This window comes from Meleagris gallopavo, chromosome 4 (genome assembly GCF_905368555.1).
Source record: "Meleagris gallopavo chromosome 4, MGAL_WU_HG_1.1, whole genome shotgun sequence".
Lineage (NCBI taxonomy): Eukaryota > Metazoa > Chordata > Aves > Galliformes > Phasianidae > Meleagris > Meleagris gallopavo.
In genome coordinates, this window is record NC_139407.1 from 54,742,452 (window position 1) to 54,760,149 (window position 17,698).

General features: G+C 34.4%; 1 protein-coding gene across 3 annotated transcripts in view; it reads right to left on the reverse strand.

Moving 5' to 3' along the window:
- Positions 1-422: 422 nt before the first annotated feature.
- Positions 423-17,698, reverse strand: part of SLIT2 (slit guidance ligand 2) — a 246,357-nt gene continuing 229,081 nt past the window's right edge. For all 3 annotated transcript variants that reach the window (XM_085223410.1, XM_085223411.1, XM_085223409.1), the window contains 7 exons: positions 16,581-16,718; positions 15,815-16,055; positions 15,355-15,485; positions 11,194-11,348; positions 7,727-8,015; positions 3,361-3,572; positions 423-2,278 (listed from right to left, as the gene is read on the reverse strand). In XM_085223410.1, coding sequence (XP_085079536.1) covers positions 2,037-2,278; positions 3,361-3,572; positions 7,727-8,015; positions 11,194-11,348; positions 15,355-15,485; positions 15,815-16,055; positions 16,581-16,718 — 1,408 coding nt within the window. In that variant the 3' untranslated portion in view covers positions 423-2,036. The remainder of the gene's footprint in view (positions 2,279-3,360; positions 3,573-7,726; positions 8,016-11,193; positions 11,349-15,354; positions 15,486-15,814; positions 16,056-16,580; positions 16,719-17,698) is intronic.

Here is a 17,698-nt window from a genome sequence, read left to right on the forward strand (position 1 = left end):
GAAAGGTACTTGTAGGTGCAAAAATTTTTTGTTTGATTTGAAAAATCAAAATTAGTTCAAAATTAGTGAAAATAAAGCTTTCTGAAGAATCAAGTTACTTAACACTGCCAAGTTGCCAATTTTATAATCATTAAAATACCAGCATAGACTTAATGTGCCTTTACACCCAAAGTCTTTAGTTAATTTTGCTATGAGTTCTGCTGTGTTCATAAGGAACTGACATTCTCAGATGTCCCTGCCTGTAGGTGCAATAATTACAATGTAATTCCTTCAGACTTGCAGCAATGAATACACTAGAACTAGAGTTGGGTTTAATTCTTTTTTTTTTCTTTATACCAAATACTGTTTGCAACTACAAGTCTTTAATTAAAGGCTGTTAGACAATTTGAACTTTTCAGAAGAATACAAATAAAAGCAGTTAGTGAAGTAAATATCTGTTTAATTTACAAACATCAGTAGCATTACTGATATCAGTCCAAATAAGACAAAGCACACTGCATTACACATGTACATCTAATTTTTTTTTTTTTTTGTAAAAAAAATAATAAAATAAAATTGAAAAACATCTGCATTTTTACAGGGTACCCTGGGTTTTACTGAAAGAAGAACACAACCCACTATTAATGATTACCAATTCTACATTATAATTTAGCAGCAACATGTTAACGTGGGGAACATTAGGGCAGTAAAGTAGCTTTATTATTTGGGGAAAGTCACAGTTCTTGATAGCACAGCCTTTTTTTCTTTTTTTCTCTATTAAAAAAAAAAAAGGTAAAGGGCTTCACGGGAATATTAATTTATAAAGATCTACCTTCTAATGTCATTTTCTACATGCCATCTCATTTTCTGTAAGTACTGTATATAGGGAAAATTAATTTCTCTACAATTGCCACCTAGTGTAAAAGACATTTTCTGTCACACATTACAGGTTCCTGGAAGGTGTCCTGAATATCTGCTGTACGTGAAAACTGCAGATTGTCATCACTTTCAGATTCAGTGACACCAAGTGGTCAGATTCTAAGGAAAAGAAAAGGGGAAAGGGAAGGGGAAGAACAGACCAAAAACATTTACCCGAAGACGACATGCTACGTTAGTTCTATTGCAAAAAATCCTGATTTTTAAGTCTTTTTCTTTAAAAAAAAAAATACAAAAATACTGGGACAAATATAAATTAATATATATTAAAGCATTGAAAAACAGTAAAAGGGATGACCTAGGAGGGTTAAGTACAATGTACTTCGATACAATAAATATTTCTCAATGAAACCGAATACTGTATAGAGTTGTTTTTAGAACTCATAGAAACAGAAATCCATATTATTACTAATTTATCCATCAATAATCTATTTTCATCATCCCCCAAACATTTATATTACAAAAAATTAATACTGGAAAAGGGCAGATAAACACTTTTTGTATGCTTCTTTTGTTAACATGCCGACATAAAAGTGTACATCATCAGGAGATTTCAGGATTATAGTATATTCTCATATCTCCCATTTCCCATCCACTAAATGGGATCTCATCTTCTCAAGATGCTTAATAATTCTGAAAGATAAAATGTACTTCATACAACTATTATCTCTGTATGCATTCTCATCCGTAGGTAAGTGATTGGTATGGTCTGTCAAGACAATAAAATATACTGATACAAAAATGAAAAAACAAGACTCATGTTCTGATCAACATTTCATCTCTGAGCTGTTAAGTTGAAAGTCACATATGTATAATGTCAGTGTATCTTCAGCATGTTATAAAGAAGAATCCGTGTTAAAAGTAGTTAAGTTTCCCATCACTGTTGCAATGTTACCAGGTCTTTTTTTTTTTTCTTCAAAGCTCCTCTTGGTTATGAGAAGTCTCAGTTCAAGCACTTGAATCTTTTTTCAAATGAAGAAAAAGTCTTTATTCTCATAATAAAAATAAGTCTGTTCTGTATTTTACAATATATTTCAAATATTTCCACTATGAAGCATTAATTAGTCCGACATGGTCAATAAGTATACAACATTTTCAAAAGACAAGTGTGACAGGAACACTTAGGAGGGACAATTTGTACAGCCACACTTCACCACTTTTTCAATCTCGTCCACAAATGACGACCCATCAGTGCATTCAAAAGAGTATTTCCGTCTCTTGCTCCTTAGTGGTCCACAGCACTGCCCGGTTGAACATCCCCCTTTACATTCTAGTCTCGATACCTTCTTGGTCGTCTGGCACGCAGCATACCCTTGTTGCTTTTGGTAGTAATCTCGGATTCGTTCCCCTCGACAAGAGATTTCTGCAGAAAAAAACATTTAAAATAAGAGATACACTTCTGAGATACAGGTCAAAGAATGTTTGACATTGCTGAAGAAGATGCTCTATTTCTAATTGCAGTTGAAAATGGCATTTTACTTTGGTTCAGACAAATAATGGAAACTAGTTGTTCTATCAAACATAATTTGATTAATGCTGAGTTTTATTTCCTACACCTCTTATTTTCAGATAAGTTTATATTATGTATATGTAAACCGTAAATACAAAGCTATTACAATGACAAGAAAATTGGAAGCTTAAATCTTTTCCTTTTTTATAAAAATACACATCTTCTGTTCTTACGTTGCTAGCAGCTGGTTCTGTTTATCATAGGAAAATGTTTCAGAGAGCATGCAATTTAATTTATTAGACCTGGAGTTTAATATTATTCAATCTGTTATTTAATACAAGTTACATTCCACTAACTTCATAAATTACTGAGGTATAAAACCAGCAAAAAATGAGACATCTGTTAAAAGTTCTACAGCCATATTCTTCTATTCACATCTATGTACAATACAAAATAAATGCCATCTGGGGTAAGGGAAAGAGAGGGAGAGGGAGAACTTCGATAGACAAAGGAAAAAGGTAGGGGAAAAAGTCATCCTGTTTTCATCCATCTCACCTGCATAATTCGCTGTGATAAATCAGTTGAAGCTGAGAGGTCAAAAGTAGAGTTTGTGATAAAACTAGGAGCAGAATCATTGGATTTGGCTTCTCAGTTGCAGAAAGCAGAGAAACAATAAATACAGAAAGATACAGCAGGTAAAAGGTAGTAGTTAAATATAGTAAAAATGTGTTTTTGAATAAAGGCAAAAAAAAAAAAAAGTTTTCACAGCAAAACATTTGGTGAAAAAATATCCAAAATGTAAATAAATTCATGGGAAAAGTTTGATTCTTCTCTCACTGAGATAAATTCTTATGGTAAAAAAAAAAAAATGCAACAAATGTGTATATTGTGGAGAAAAAAAAGTTGGTAATGTTGTTGGCTGTTCATGCTTTAATAAAACAAACCTCTTTTCTGAGACCAAAACAATAACATGATTTTTAAATTTTATTTTTTACCTTTATCACAGCTGTCCCCCGTGTATCCGCTGCTGCATTCGCAATATGGTTTCCCAAGTCCTGAAAGCCTGCATTTGCCATGTTTACACCTGATGGATTGGCAGGGGTTAAACAGCATTTCCTCTTCATCACAGAGGACTCCCCCATGTCCCTGCAGGCATTTACAACTGTATGAAAACGCATTGATCGGCAAGCAGGTACCATGCACACATCTACAGGGGAAACAAGCCCAAGAGAATAAAAATAAATTATTCATCAAAGTTCAGGCTAAGCAACATTAACTACAAGTACTTTGGACTGTACTAAGAAGAAATTGCTTTTGTTTCTAATAGACTTTTTCAGTGAGATGCAGTGAAGTGCTTTATAAAGTTTTATAATTGGTATGCAGTTTTACACAAAACAAGCTGCACTACAGAACTCTGTCTCATCAGAAAGCAACCACTGTAGATGTGTTATGGAATACTTTTGTAGGCCACAGTTACTCAAGTCAACACCTTCTGTCTATCTAAATTTTTAGCATGCTTTCAAGAGCACATCAAGATTCAGTCCAAGTGTAATGCATTAGAATTAGGTAGAGAGAAAGGGTACTTACCTGAAATTTTGGTTGTTGTATCATTAAAAAAAATCATACTGTCGCTTATGAAGTATGGGCTCCCAGCACAAAGACAGGTCAGACACTTCCTAGCTAAAACTCTTCTGATAAATACAAACAATGGAAGTTTCAAAGCTGAACACGTCCCCCTTCAAATGCATTAGTTCACACTGAAAACTGCCAACAGTGTGGCCACATAATGTATGCGCTAGCAGTACTCAGCTAGTCTTATGCAGAAAGTCATGCTAGACCACGTTGCAGATTATCAGGTCTTACCTGAGTGTTTTTAATCAGCTACTCTGTCAGTTGGTCTCTTGTAAACGTTCCTGGCAAACTCAAATCTTGTCATTAGACAAAAAGTCTCTGAGTTGAGCTGCATCTGCTAAGTTGTGATATATAGAATATGTAGCTTGTCTTAGTTTTCTGAGGGGGAGATGGTGTCTCCCTATGTTTAATTACCTGTTCCTATGTGTAATCAGAAGACTAGGAGAATTCATCTGCTGATGAAAACATCACCAATGACTACCAATGACTTGCAATAACATCACTTCCCTTTTCTGATTTGGTGACACAGAGTCAATACCTTTCTTCCTAGAAATAGCGTTATTTTCTTTTACTGCTGTCTTGGTACACAAATCTTCTATCTATACATTGTTTCCTAGGGAGACAGCAAAGATTCCTCTGTAGGGACAAATGCAACCCTGACACTCAAGATCACTTTCACCCTAATGTTACTCCACTCCATACTGTAAGATCTCTGAGCTCTCAGCCTCTTTACTTGTTTGTGGCAACCACCTAAATAAATATGTAAATAAATGAGATGCTTCAGATGAGAAAGAAATTGTATTTGAACGAAAACAAAATACTTTGTTTCAGCTTGGAAGAAAAAGATGTCATTTCATAGTAAAAAAAGAGCACTGTTAAGAAATCTCATTTATAAATTTTGTATGTAACATAGTCTGTATTTTTAGTAACTTTTTGCTTTATACTCTACTCCTTCAATACCGTAAGAAATTTGGTAAAACTTCCAAGAGTGCATAACACATTTTAAGTTCAACAAACCTGAATGAACTATTAAAATCTTGCTTCAGCTTGTAAACATCACCAAGTTCCACCCACCAAAGACAGCTACGTTACAATTACCTATCTGTATGCTTAATTCTATGCACGTGTTTTAGCATGGTGTAACTACAAGGACAAAGAGTATAGTAAGACAACCCATAGAGGAGATTCAAATGGAAGGCACAACACACAGCCTCCATTCACTTATCCACTTAGAGATTAAACACTGCAAATGTAAAACTTAACTAGTAGCTTAAGCACCTCCAAGTTCTCCAAGAGTCTGCACAACTGAAGGAATTACGTTTCCTAAAGAATTTAAAATTGTTCCTGTGGTCTGATATTCTAGGATTGTTAGATTAAGCAACTGAAAGTTGGAGGCTTAGACAGTGTCACAAAGCAACTAGTTTTCATTTAGCCTTCCTTGTGTTTACCACTCACAAAACAACCACACTGTGGACATCTGATCTTTGAAGCTACTCAGGCGACACCGACATCGTGTCACATTCTATACAGGCTGTTTCAGATATCAAACCAATCTGTGTCAGGATTTTTGGTAGTTTCACTTGACTTAAAGATGATTAAATCTTAGCTAATGCCAATTCTCTCACTTTTCCTTCCACCTGTTCTTTGAAGCCCTAAATTTCATCTTCAGACTGCACTGAAAGGAACATCAAGCTAAGTGCAAACTCTCAGGCACAGTTTCAGCTTATCTAATTTTAGTACCTATGTCAGGCATTTGTTAGATTTGTAATTGCCATAAGCTCCCTACACACTCATGGAGAGAAACAAGCCTGTCCATAACGTTATTAAACCACATGAAGTCTATTTTACTCCCAAGAAATGTTTCTTCCTTTACTGACTTGAGAGGAATCTTTGGTCAGTATATTCCTAACTCAAACACCCGGGTTTACATAAAATAGATCAAAGCCTTAAGCTTTTTCTGGTGTGCAAGACCTCTAAGAGATTCTCTGTATTTCCAAAACAGATCACAGTGACAATTCTGTTTACAGATAAAGTGGAACATCATATTGCACTAGGTGGAAAAAAAAGGCATCTATTTATCAGACAGGATTTAAGAGATGCATCAGGAAATAGAAAAATTCCCCAGGAACAAAAGAACAATGAAAACCTCCATCATTCCAAAGAAATAGTTTTTGGTTTGTCCTTCTCTCTTAAAAGCTCACAGCACTGTATACAACTGAATCAAAAACAGTATTTGCAAGAACTATCAAAATACTACTATTGTTCTCACTTAATTTCATCCTTGAAAGAAATTCCAAATTGTATGTATCTGATACTTGCCAAGTTTTGTAATTCACTACAAGAAACATTCAGACTGGGCATGTGTCAGTTGCAAAAATCCATAAAGAATCTAATATTACGAAGATACTTTAAAGAAATTCTTAGAATTCACTTATTATAGAACTTGATGGTACAGTTCCATATTGGTTTTGGCTACTGAAGTATAAAATAGATATAAGAGACTCAGATTCAGCATTTATTTTTTTTAACCTGCTGTGACTCCCTTTCTTTCTATTAAGATACTGTGAAAGAGGACAGCATAAGAAAAAAAGACTCATAAACGACTTAGTGCTGCAATGAAATCTCTCAAAATTTCACTGCTATAGCTCTGGGAAGAGTTCAAACATTGATAGCACTGAAACAGTCTGTAAACAGTGTAAACAAAGCATCCTCATTAGTGTATAAAGCATTAAAAGGAGAGACTCTCAAGGCATGCTGTGTCAAAACATCACTGAAACATCACTTTATATGGGAGTTGAAAATCATCTTATTAGAATCTCCAGGAAGAGCTAGAGAGCACTGAAAAAAGTCCAGGCAGGCCCTTTGGAAAAAAAATGTGGTAAGGACAGTGGTAAGGATCAACAGAGTGGCATCTTATTGCACTTGACCAACACATCCCAAAGGACCGTGAACTTCTGAAGTTTCTGATCTTTTTGTGCTGGGAGATCATGAACCAAGAAATTGAACATGTCACTATTTATAAGATGAACACACATATAAATACTTCATATATGTATATTTATGTATCTATATCTATCTTTATATAGATACACATATATATATATAACACACAAGACCAGCTGTATAAACATACTTAAAACATCCAACTGAACATGTTCTAGTTAAGTCTGCAAAAAGAATTAACATGCATGTACTTAAGCAGAAGTTTACCATAAAGGTAGAAATCTCCTTTTTAGCCAAAATGTGGGGTTATTGTAGAAATATAAAGCTATCAGATTGGATAAGTTTTAAAAAAACAAACATTAAATAATAAGACATTAAATAATAAGAATAAAAAAACCACACTAATAATAAGAATGGTACTTTCTGATAAAAAAAAGCCTTTTTCCACTTGGCAAGTTCCTCCGAGTGACTTTTATATCATACTTCATACCAATAGCTGCACTTGCATCTGTGTAATTCATTACAGAACTAGTTAGAAGTGTATTAAGAGCACAGACTCCAATCATATCCCACATTAAGGCTTTAGGTAGAACTTCTGTGTGATGTGTTTATCTGCTCCCCTACATTTTTTTTTATTAAGTTTAACATAACTTGGATGCTGTTTTCACTTTTACATCTCCAGCATATTTTGTTTCTTACTGAACTGTAAAGTTGTTTGAAAAAAAGCCCATAAGAGGAAAATTATATACATATTACACTACTGCTCTGTTTTGAGGAAGGACATACTTATTTCCGAGACACGGGTCATTAGTTTGTTGATCGCAGAGGGGTCCAGTCCATCCTCCTTCACACTCACAGGAAAAGCTTGACTGGCTGGTAGCATGGCATGTTCCATGCACACAAACTTTCTTGTGACAAGGCTCGCAACCTGGCAGAATTCCCACTTGCAGCGGCACATTTCTGAAGTCTTGAAGTTCACTGTTGATATACAGATTACGGAGGCAGCCATGGAAGCTTGTGCCATTCTGTCCTGGAGACTGGCGTAGGGCTGCAATGTTATTTTTCACAGGCATGCCTAGGAAATTAATAACAGCAAATAATCAGTGTAATTTTTGGTACAGTTTTCTATACCATATTCCCTGTTTTTAAAGACATTTTAAAAAGTATGCTTCTTCCTATGTAATTATCTTTGATATTCAGCCTACAAGGATGAGTAATGAGCTAGTATTTGGAAATTGTTCTGGTTGTCAAGCAAGCATACAGACCAACTCCAAAACAAGATGTCTTTAGCATCAGCTAAAATGATGGACGTAGGAGTTCATACAGGAAGTTCGCAATTGGTGAAAAGTCAGATACATGACTGTTTGACCCAATGCAATTAAGTCTGAGATGGTACACTATCTGAATCTTTAAAAAACAAAATATTTTGCATCTTACAAAAACCACGTATCAAGATGTTCAGATCCTGAAGAATTCAGAAACAGCAGGTCATTGATTTGGAGTTGGCATACAGTGTGTTGAGCATTAAAAAAGCAATTTGCTTATCTAAAAAACTTAAATTATTAGCTGCACAGGCATATTCATAGGCAAAATTAGCAGTATTAACACCAGTACTTAGTGACATAACAACTAAAGAGCTGATGTCCTGCATCCTTTCTCCTTAACCGTGTGATGATAGATCTAATGCTTTTATGAAGCTTCTCAGAATGAATAGTTAAGAATAATGTGGAACCATACAACTAAATGAAGTAGTTTTGCCTTTCATTTGGAGGTTATTGTAATTTCATCAGGCTACTTTTCAGTGATGATATAAATGAATAATATTGTACCTATACTGCTTAAGAGCATAATGTTCTCATCAGCTAAGTAACATAGGCTGGGAACTATTATATTAAAGGACTCAAAATGCAAACAATCATTAATTTCCATTTTCTCAAACTATTAACCACATTTTCAAAAGTGTTAGAAGGCAAAATGGTGCGCAAATGCTGCTCATTTTCTTTAAAAATATTTCTCTGACAAGTTTTAGACAAAGGTTCTTTTATCAGTTGCAAAAAATGTGCCACAGAAATGATGCTGACATATTTCAGCTGAATTTTCTGAAAGGTTGTAGCTTTGGCATTGTTCTCCTTCCTCCTCCTTGAAGTTTTTTGTCACAGAACCTGCTATAGGTAAATTGCAAAATTTACTGCTGAAGATGGCAGATGGTAAGAGCTGTATTAGCTATTGTATTACAGCAATACGATAACACTGTTAAAATGACCATCTCATTAAAATGCTGTTAGAGATGAGTGCCTGCAAATGAAAAGCTGCTGATGCTCTGTCTGTGTCAGAAATAGGGACTTCTCTGAAACAAGGCCACATACAATTGGCAAAATGTGCTCTAATTTCTGAAAGAAAAATGTGAAGTATCTTTGAAGGCTATGACTCCATTAAAGACTTTTTGAGAAGAAAGTTTGTCCCTTTGGACTTCTTACCAAAAGCCACAGGCTTTCAATATGATATACTGCGAATCATTACAGATAGACTGAAAATATCTAATGTGTGTAGTCTAACCTCAAAAAAGGCATACAGTTGAAAAAATATTTAAAAAGTTGCATAAATTAACTTCTTCCTGTAAGAATTAGATCAAATTACGCATTCCCAAACGACCAAAATAATTGTCACCCAAGAATAACTTTGTCAAAAAAAAAAAAAAAAAAAAAAAAAAAAAAAAAGAGAGAGAGGTAAAAGGGCTTGCTGTCAAGTCTGAATTTCATTCATCGTGCCAGCTGAGGTGATGCTTACCAGAAATGCCATTTTAACAGAGAGGTGATAAGTTACATGATGGTATAGGTGTCAAACTAAGACTTTGGCAAAGATAAGAATACTGCCAAGAATTCTAGTGAGAATTTGAGTTCGTAACTCAGGGATATGTGTGATCAAATTCTTCAAAAATTCGAGATAGACTATGAAAAAAATGAACGAATCTAAAAAGATAAGAAAAATAATGAAGAAAGAGTGGATTTTAACTGTCTCGAAAATTTTAAAGATAATAAACATACAAATACAGATAGAGAACATAAAAGTTTAACAGATGAGTATATGTCTACTGTTTTTTGCTCTATAATAATAATAATGTGCTCTTAATAGCAGCTTTCATTCTGTTTTGGATTAACATTTTCTATGACAGCTGGAAGGATTTTCTGCTTGGAGCCTGAATGTGAAGAACGGAAATAGAGGCAACACAGGATAAGTCTAAAGCATATGTTGTATGTTGAAAGAGACTCCTGCTCTTAGGAACCAGACCACTGGAGGAAAAAGTCATTTCTAAAAATTGTTTCTTTTGATAATTCATGATGATTACACAGATTAATATGTCTTCTAATGAAGACATATCTGTCGGGTGAAGAAGCAAGTAAGAGAACTGTATGTCATAAATCATAAGTGAGTGTTAACATTGAACAAAATGAATGTCAGTGTACTTGGATGTACAGAATCATTTCATTAGTAGATGCCCATAACAAACAGGGCAATCTTTCTGCACTCATCTCAATATTCTTAGCAGTCATTAAACAACAAATGGATGTTGACAATACAATTAAGCAAGCACACAGTGTCTTATGTGAATGTAGGACTTTCCCTCCTTTCAAAAAATGTGACACTGTACACTACATACATTACACTTCAGAAATGATACACATGAAGAAACAGACATGCAGACATGCTTCCACAAAGCAATCCTCCTTTGAAGATCTGTGATATAACGGAATTTTAAAGGCAATTCATATATATGATGATACTCATTTCTCTGCAAGTGGAATAGAGGAATACGACTACTGCTGAATTGTATCTTGTACTTCTTTTCATTTTAGATGGGAGGAGACAATAACCAAATACAGAAAGATTTGACAAAAAAAAAAAAAAAGGACACAGTGGGAAAGAGACAAAATTCATCTCATCTCTCATTATTTGCAACTGAGGCTTTTGTTACTTGGTTTTATGAGAGAAATTGACTGAAAACAGATGCAGTTTATGAAGACATGCTTTATTTTTCAACTAAATTCTAGGTAGAAGGACATTTTTTATTTTTAAGGTACTAGCCACTCTTCCAATACTATTTTTTAAAACTGAAGCTATTGAGACAATGGCTCAGTTCACATTTCTTTTTCAGGTGTTGTCTTCATGAATGAGTCTCCTACCATGTGTTTATTAACATATATTACCAGTCAAATTAGCCAATACTATTTGTAGAAGCAGTAAGATCCTCTTACCTCCGACATACAGTGGAGAATCAAAATTCAAAGTGGACTGCTTGGACAAATTGGTAATTATCTTGGGGCTTCCTCCATCAATAGACAAAGACAGAATCTGATCCATGGCTAACAGCTCCACAATGTGGAAATTGCCATCATTAATAGTTTCCACACTGCAAAATAAACATTAATTTGAAACAGTTGATGCTCGGGTTAGAATGATTTTGATCTTCTTTCTCTTTGACAGTTAACACAGCTTCAGAACAAAATTTCTTCAAGAGTGCAGTTTCCAGAAAGCTAGATTTAACTGCATGCATGCATAAGAGCTAACACAGTGTAATAACCCTTCAATAACACTCTATTAGTAATATGTTTTGAAATTACTAATAGCCAATTTTTATTCATTCTTATCAAATCATGAACTGTGTAACAGCTGATATTCTAAACAGTTGAACTACATTTACTAGGCAGGAAGCTAAACACAAAAACTTTGGCTTTGTGCAAAGATCTTATTTGTCTCCATGTGTTTGTGTATCCTATCCTACATGTTGCGCAGTGTGAGTTTACATATTCTGCAAGTAGGAATGAATGAGTTGACTCCAATGATATATAAACTTAGTTTAATGGAATATGGAACTGCGTCTAATCTTAGTCCTGCCAGACAAAATCATAGCATCATTGATCTAGGTAGCTCTACTGATGCTAGCAATAAAATAATTTGTGTTGTTTATCAGGCCTGGTTATTTCTGCATTCAGCTTCTGGTTTGCACTATAAATAAGTTTTTTTGTTTTCTTGCCTTTGTACACAATTTTCTTCTGCTTACTCACAGAATACAAACCCACTAGTAGGAAAATGCCTGAAGCATGTCAAGCAGAGAAGGCTTGTTTCAAGCATGGTGCTTATACTGTGCAAGCACAAGCCTACACATTAATGTTACTAAGCACAAGAAACGTCTGTCAGTGCTTACTGACCTCAATATTACACAGCGAATATTTAAACACAGTTTAAGTACATCAGAGAGAAAGGTCCCAGAACTCAATAGCTCTGGACTGAATATATCATTGTACTTAAATTACTTCTAGCTCATTTTCAACTGGAGAGTTGGGAGCTAAATGTATGACTGGGTGGAAGTTATGACAATAAGCTGTAGTCCAGGGACCAGACATTATTACCATTCCCATGACAGCATCTATTTGCTTCAGAATACCATCAAACAAGTTAGCTTAAGCCTTTGAAAAGTAATTTAAATGAACCAATTGTATGATGTTAGTCTGAGATGGACAAGAACAGTCTTACAGACAGTGAGCTCTTCTCATTAGAAAAGCAGTATAGTTGAAAAGGATTAGCTTCCTAAATCTCAGGGCAAAAATCAAACAAATTACCTTTTAACATCCTTAGTGATGCTTTCATTAACCTAACTGCTTTTTTTCCTGGAACAGTTCAGAAGTGCTCACATAGTTGCTTACAGCTGTGACACATTAAGCAGCTTCTCAGCTATTTATTACCAACTTCAGCTATCCAGGCCCAGATCAGTAAGGATACAAGTTCTGCATAGTAGCATGATGCTTTAAATAAACTTAGCTCTACATAAAAATGCAAATGCACAGTGCAGACACTGGCAGAATGAGCACTTTTTGGAAATGCAGTGGAGGAGGAATAATCGAGAGGTTCCATGTGGAAAGAAACAGGCCAAAGTTCAATATTTCTAAAACGTATCATCTATTTAATTTATTAAGAAGTTGTTTGCTGTGATCAAGCAACAAGAAATCTGCCAGGATTAACATATTTAACACATTTCAATGAATCTAGGAAAAAGGAGTTGTGTCAATAAATAAAAGTGGATGTGACTTTGTAACTTAAATAAAAAATAAACCCTGATATAATGTTATTATTCCAAGGCAGCTAACACCGCTTTACAACTTAAGGACCTTTCACACTATCATATTTACAAGGATGAGAGCAACACAGAACATGTGTTTTTATAGCAGGAGGTCATTCTAGGGATGTATAAAACAATGTGGAAAGGGAATGCATCTCTCTTAAGAGTCATTATTAAAAGCTTCTAGTTTTACCTGTTTTACTGGTTAAGAAAAAAATTACTGCAGAAAGAGGAACTCTACTAGGTAAGGGTGGTTTAAATTAAAGGGGAGCTAAACACAAAGCATATTTGTGCAATAGTTCCTGCCAATGCACTTACATTACTTCTAGCACGTTTCCCACTGGAGAATAAAGAGTGAAATGCACAGATCCTAGCGGAAAGCTCTAAGAAAAATTGATTTAAGGCTTCTAGAGCTCTGTATAAGAATAGTAATTCAAGAAGAAATATTCATATTTTCCCAGTAAATGTATGATGCAAGTGGCTTTATAGAACAAATAGGTTTCTTTTTTATGAAAAAAAAAAAAGCACAAAAACATTTAACATTTTAAAATAGATGCCCAGATAGAACAAAATTGAAATGGTTCAACTTTTCCCAAACAAAACATCCCCAATCAATTAATGTTATTTATTGGTCTAGGCACCATCATCATCTCATGTTGTTACTCAAATTGACTGCTTTTGGGATTACAGCTCTTTCTTCAGTAAACTCCCACTGGCAAAGCAGTTTCATTCACTCTACACAGCTAGACTGCTGTTACTGTTCATTCTCTGTATTAATCATGAATAAATCATCTGTTTGTAACTGTTTTGTTCCTACTAAAAGCATTTCTGCAGGCTTTATAGTTCCCATTTGAGTTCTTCTCAACACACCATTTCTTAACTACCATTTATACAACAAAACTTTTGTTTGAATCTATTAGCTGTGTATATATATATATATATATATACTTATTTTGGCTTCTGTTTTAGATAGCTCATCTTTGCTCAGTGAGGTACCACTTGTCTTATTCTTTTTGGCAATATTACATTTGTGTTAAATACTTAAATCTTATATAGAGTCTGTTTTCTGTATTTTAATTTATGTTACTATTTCTACATGTTAAACCATTCCATGGAACTGTAAATGAAGTCATAAATCATATATTGCATCAGAAAATAGAAACAAGCTTAAGATGTTTATTGTAAAAGTTTATGATTTTACTAAATATCTTTTTATTATATTATACAGAAATATATATATATATATATTTTTTTTTTTTTCTTTTTTTCCTGTGGAATGTTTTCAGTAATCTACTAGAAAAGTTCCCATAAAACAGTTCCCATTATGCTATTACCTACCAAAGTTTAGCATACCTAAACATAAACTTTTGATTTAATATTGAGTGCAATCATTTCTAAAAATAATATATTTTCAAAGTTATATCCCTAATAGAATACAGAATAATGTCTGCTAAGTGCAATCTTCAGCAAACAAATAAACACTAAAGTTTTACAATGTAGGAGGTGTAATTACAGAAGAAAACAAGACTCAGGGAAAACTCATTCAAAACTTCCCAGTTACTTCTCAATGAGTTTATAGCAATAATAGGACAGATTAAGGAGAAGAAGTGATCCCTGTCATCTTTTTGCTCATGCTTGCAATGTCTTTCTGTAAATTCTTGAAATGAGAGATATAAAATCTCCAGGGAAATTCGGGTAATATTTTTTTTCAGAGAATCACAGAAATTTCACTTAAAACATCTGAAAAACTATACTACGGAAACAGATGTGGATTCCGTCTCTTGATGACTCTGGGAGCAAAAACTATTTATTTTTCAAGGGTACTGACTTTTTTAGAATGAAATTTTTAGCTTTCTCTTCCACTGCCAGGGAAAAGTCTCACTTTTTATGCCTAACACAGAAAAGAAGAATAACTGCCATTTCATTTCTGCTTGTGCCGTACAGTTCTGTACTTTACCCTGCACACTTGGAAATTATTTGGTAGTAACATCTTGGGAAAAAAAATGAACACAACACTTTCACATGTGAGTTTTACACAAACATATATATGTTCTACTGAAAGCCAACTTTTACTCGGTTTTAATGGATCAAATAATATATTATGCTGACATATGAGAGTTACCTTCTGAGAAAAATCACGTATTCTGGCAATATGTTTTAATTACAAAATGTCTGACAATACATTCTTTTGAATGTATTTCTTTTTAACTATCTATTCAAAATACGTGACTTTGAGATTTAATTAATACATCTTTTGTTCCAGTTAGGTTTTATTATTCTTTTTTAAATCTAGCTTCACCTGTAAATAGCAGAGGCTGGATAAGATCCTGTGTCATAACTAACTCTCACTCTACCACGGTACAGCTCTACTGCTATATGATCCTTATCGCCTTTGTAGAGCAGGATCCCACTGTCTTCATCTGTGGCAATCTAATTAAAAGAAAGAAACAATTGGAAAGAATGAAAAATATTTAATCAAAATGCTGTAGTAAGTAGATCCCTGATTTTACTGATACAGTCTATTAAATTATTGTAAAATTCCTCATTGGTCAACACAACAATATTCTTTCTCTTCTTATCAATAAGATCATCTACTTCATAATGAATATAGAGTTATTCTAGTGACTCTCACATATTCTTTGGTCAAACTATGAAAGGCTCTTTAAATGAGCCAGTGATTAATGGGGATACTTTTTCACACTACAAAAGATCATTTACACTGTTTTTCAGATCAGAAACTTCCATACAAGCAATCTTACCTGAAGAGTGATATTGGTTTGGGAGTGTATCTTAGCTGAAGGGATTTGTAGATAAGATTCTTTGTTGACAAAGTTTATACTGATCAGTTTTTCACATTTCTCACCCTGGTAGCCTGATAAACACTGGCAGATTGGTTCACTCTCTTTTACAATACACTGGGCTCCATTTTGGCATTCATAATTATCACAAGGGCTGGTGCGAGGTAAAACCATTGGTGGCGAAAACTCACAAAACAAGCCACTAAATACAAATAGAAAAATCAGTATGTACAAAAAACAACGGACTGACACAAGAAAGACATACATAGAACCATAGAATGGCCTGGGTTGAAAAGGACCTCAAAGATCAAGTAGTTTCAATCCCCTTGCTTTGTGTAGGGTCGCCAACCACCAGACCAGGCTGCCCAGGGCCACATCCAGCCTGGCTTTGAACACCTCCAGGGATGGGACATCCACAACCTCTCTGGGCAGCCTGTTACAATGTGTAAGTAAAGTAATTTAAAGTAAAGAGGAAGTAAAAAACTAATATCTAACCTAAATCTTTCCTGTCTCAGTTTAAAACCATTCCCCATAGTCCTATCACTACCAACCCATGTAAACAGTTGATCCCCATCCTGTTTATATGCTCCCTTCAAGTACTGGAAAGGCCACAGTGAGGTTGCCCCAGAGCCTTCTCTTCTCCAAGATGAAGTACTATATTAGATCGCCCAGTGCCCCATCCAACCTGGCCTTAAACATGCTTGTACTATTTTCTAATCTTCCTCACCTGTATCCTTCTGGGCAAATACATGTATACCCATTAACTGCATCAGTACACTGTGCTCCGTTTTTACATTTATTGTCCTGGCAGTCATCAAAGTCAATATCGCAGTGTTCACCTACATATCCAGGTGTGCAATCACATCTGTAAAATAGAAAAGCAAGGATAACACAATGCCTTTTAACAATACTGAGTGTTAATGTGAAAGGTAAGGAACTAAGCAGTTGTTTAAAACTTGAAACTTTAAAATGTTACTCTGACTTTGTGTACCTTAATCATGTTATTATTTGGGGAATTTTCATTTCCAGGTTTGCCAGTTACACATGCTTACGCATTATTTGACGTTATATCGAATAATTTGTGGTTTAAAACCTGGAGAGACCTCATGAATCATTTTGACAGTTCTCTGAATTTATGAGTAATGCAGAATGTTAAGGGATGTTGTAAGTGGCTGTGAACACTAAAAATAATCAATATGCTTAGTTGTTGAAACAGACAAGTAATCCAAGGTTTGTGTTATTCTGATGGATAATTTCTTTGCCAACTGAACAGCTAAGAATAGGCCAAAGATCCATTTATTCAATTCAAAGGTAACACATTATTTTTCCCCTTGAAGTTCAACCAGCCTAATTTACTACAAATAGCTCAATGTTACTGAACTAACGTAAGTCTCAAAGCACACTCTCTGCATCCCTGTCCTGAGCCCTCAAGTTCTCACTGAACTGGAAACTTTATGTTGTCAGAATAGTAGGCAACATTATTTTTTTATTTTATTACTATTTATTTTACTTTATGCAACTCTCATTGTTAATGCTAGCAGCAGTTCTGCAGGGATTTCTCATACTCTCACATTGAGTGAATGCTCAGAAGTCTGTGAAAAATGAATGGAAAATATTACTAATTCATACATTCACATGAATATTTTTTGATTAAGATTTATGGATTGATTTCATTAGACCCTGTGATTCCTCCCTTGCTGTTGATTTCTCTTATAACTAAAACTTGCTCTAAAGAACCAAGAGTGATTTCAAATATCTGAGTAATGTTAAATTAAGTACCCTTACAAAACAGATCCTAAATTTATTGAACAACATATATGAATAAGAAAATGGAATAAAGAATGT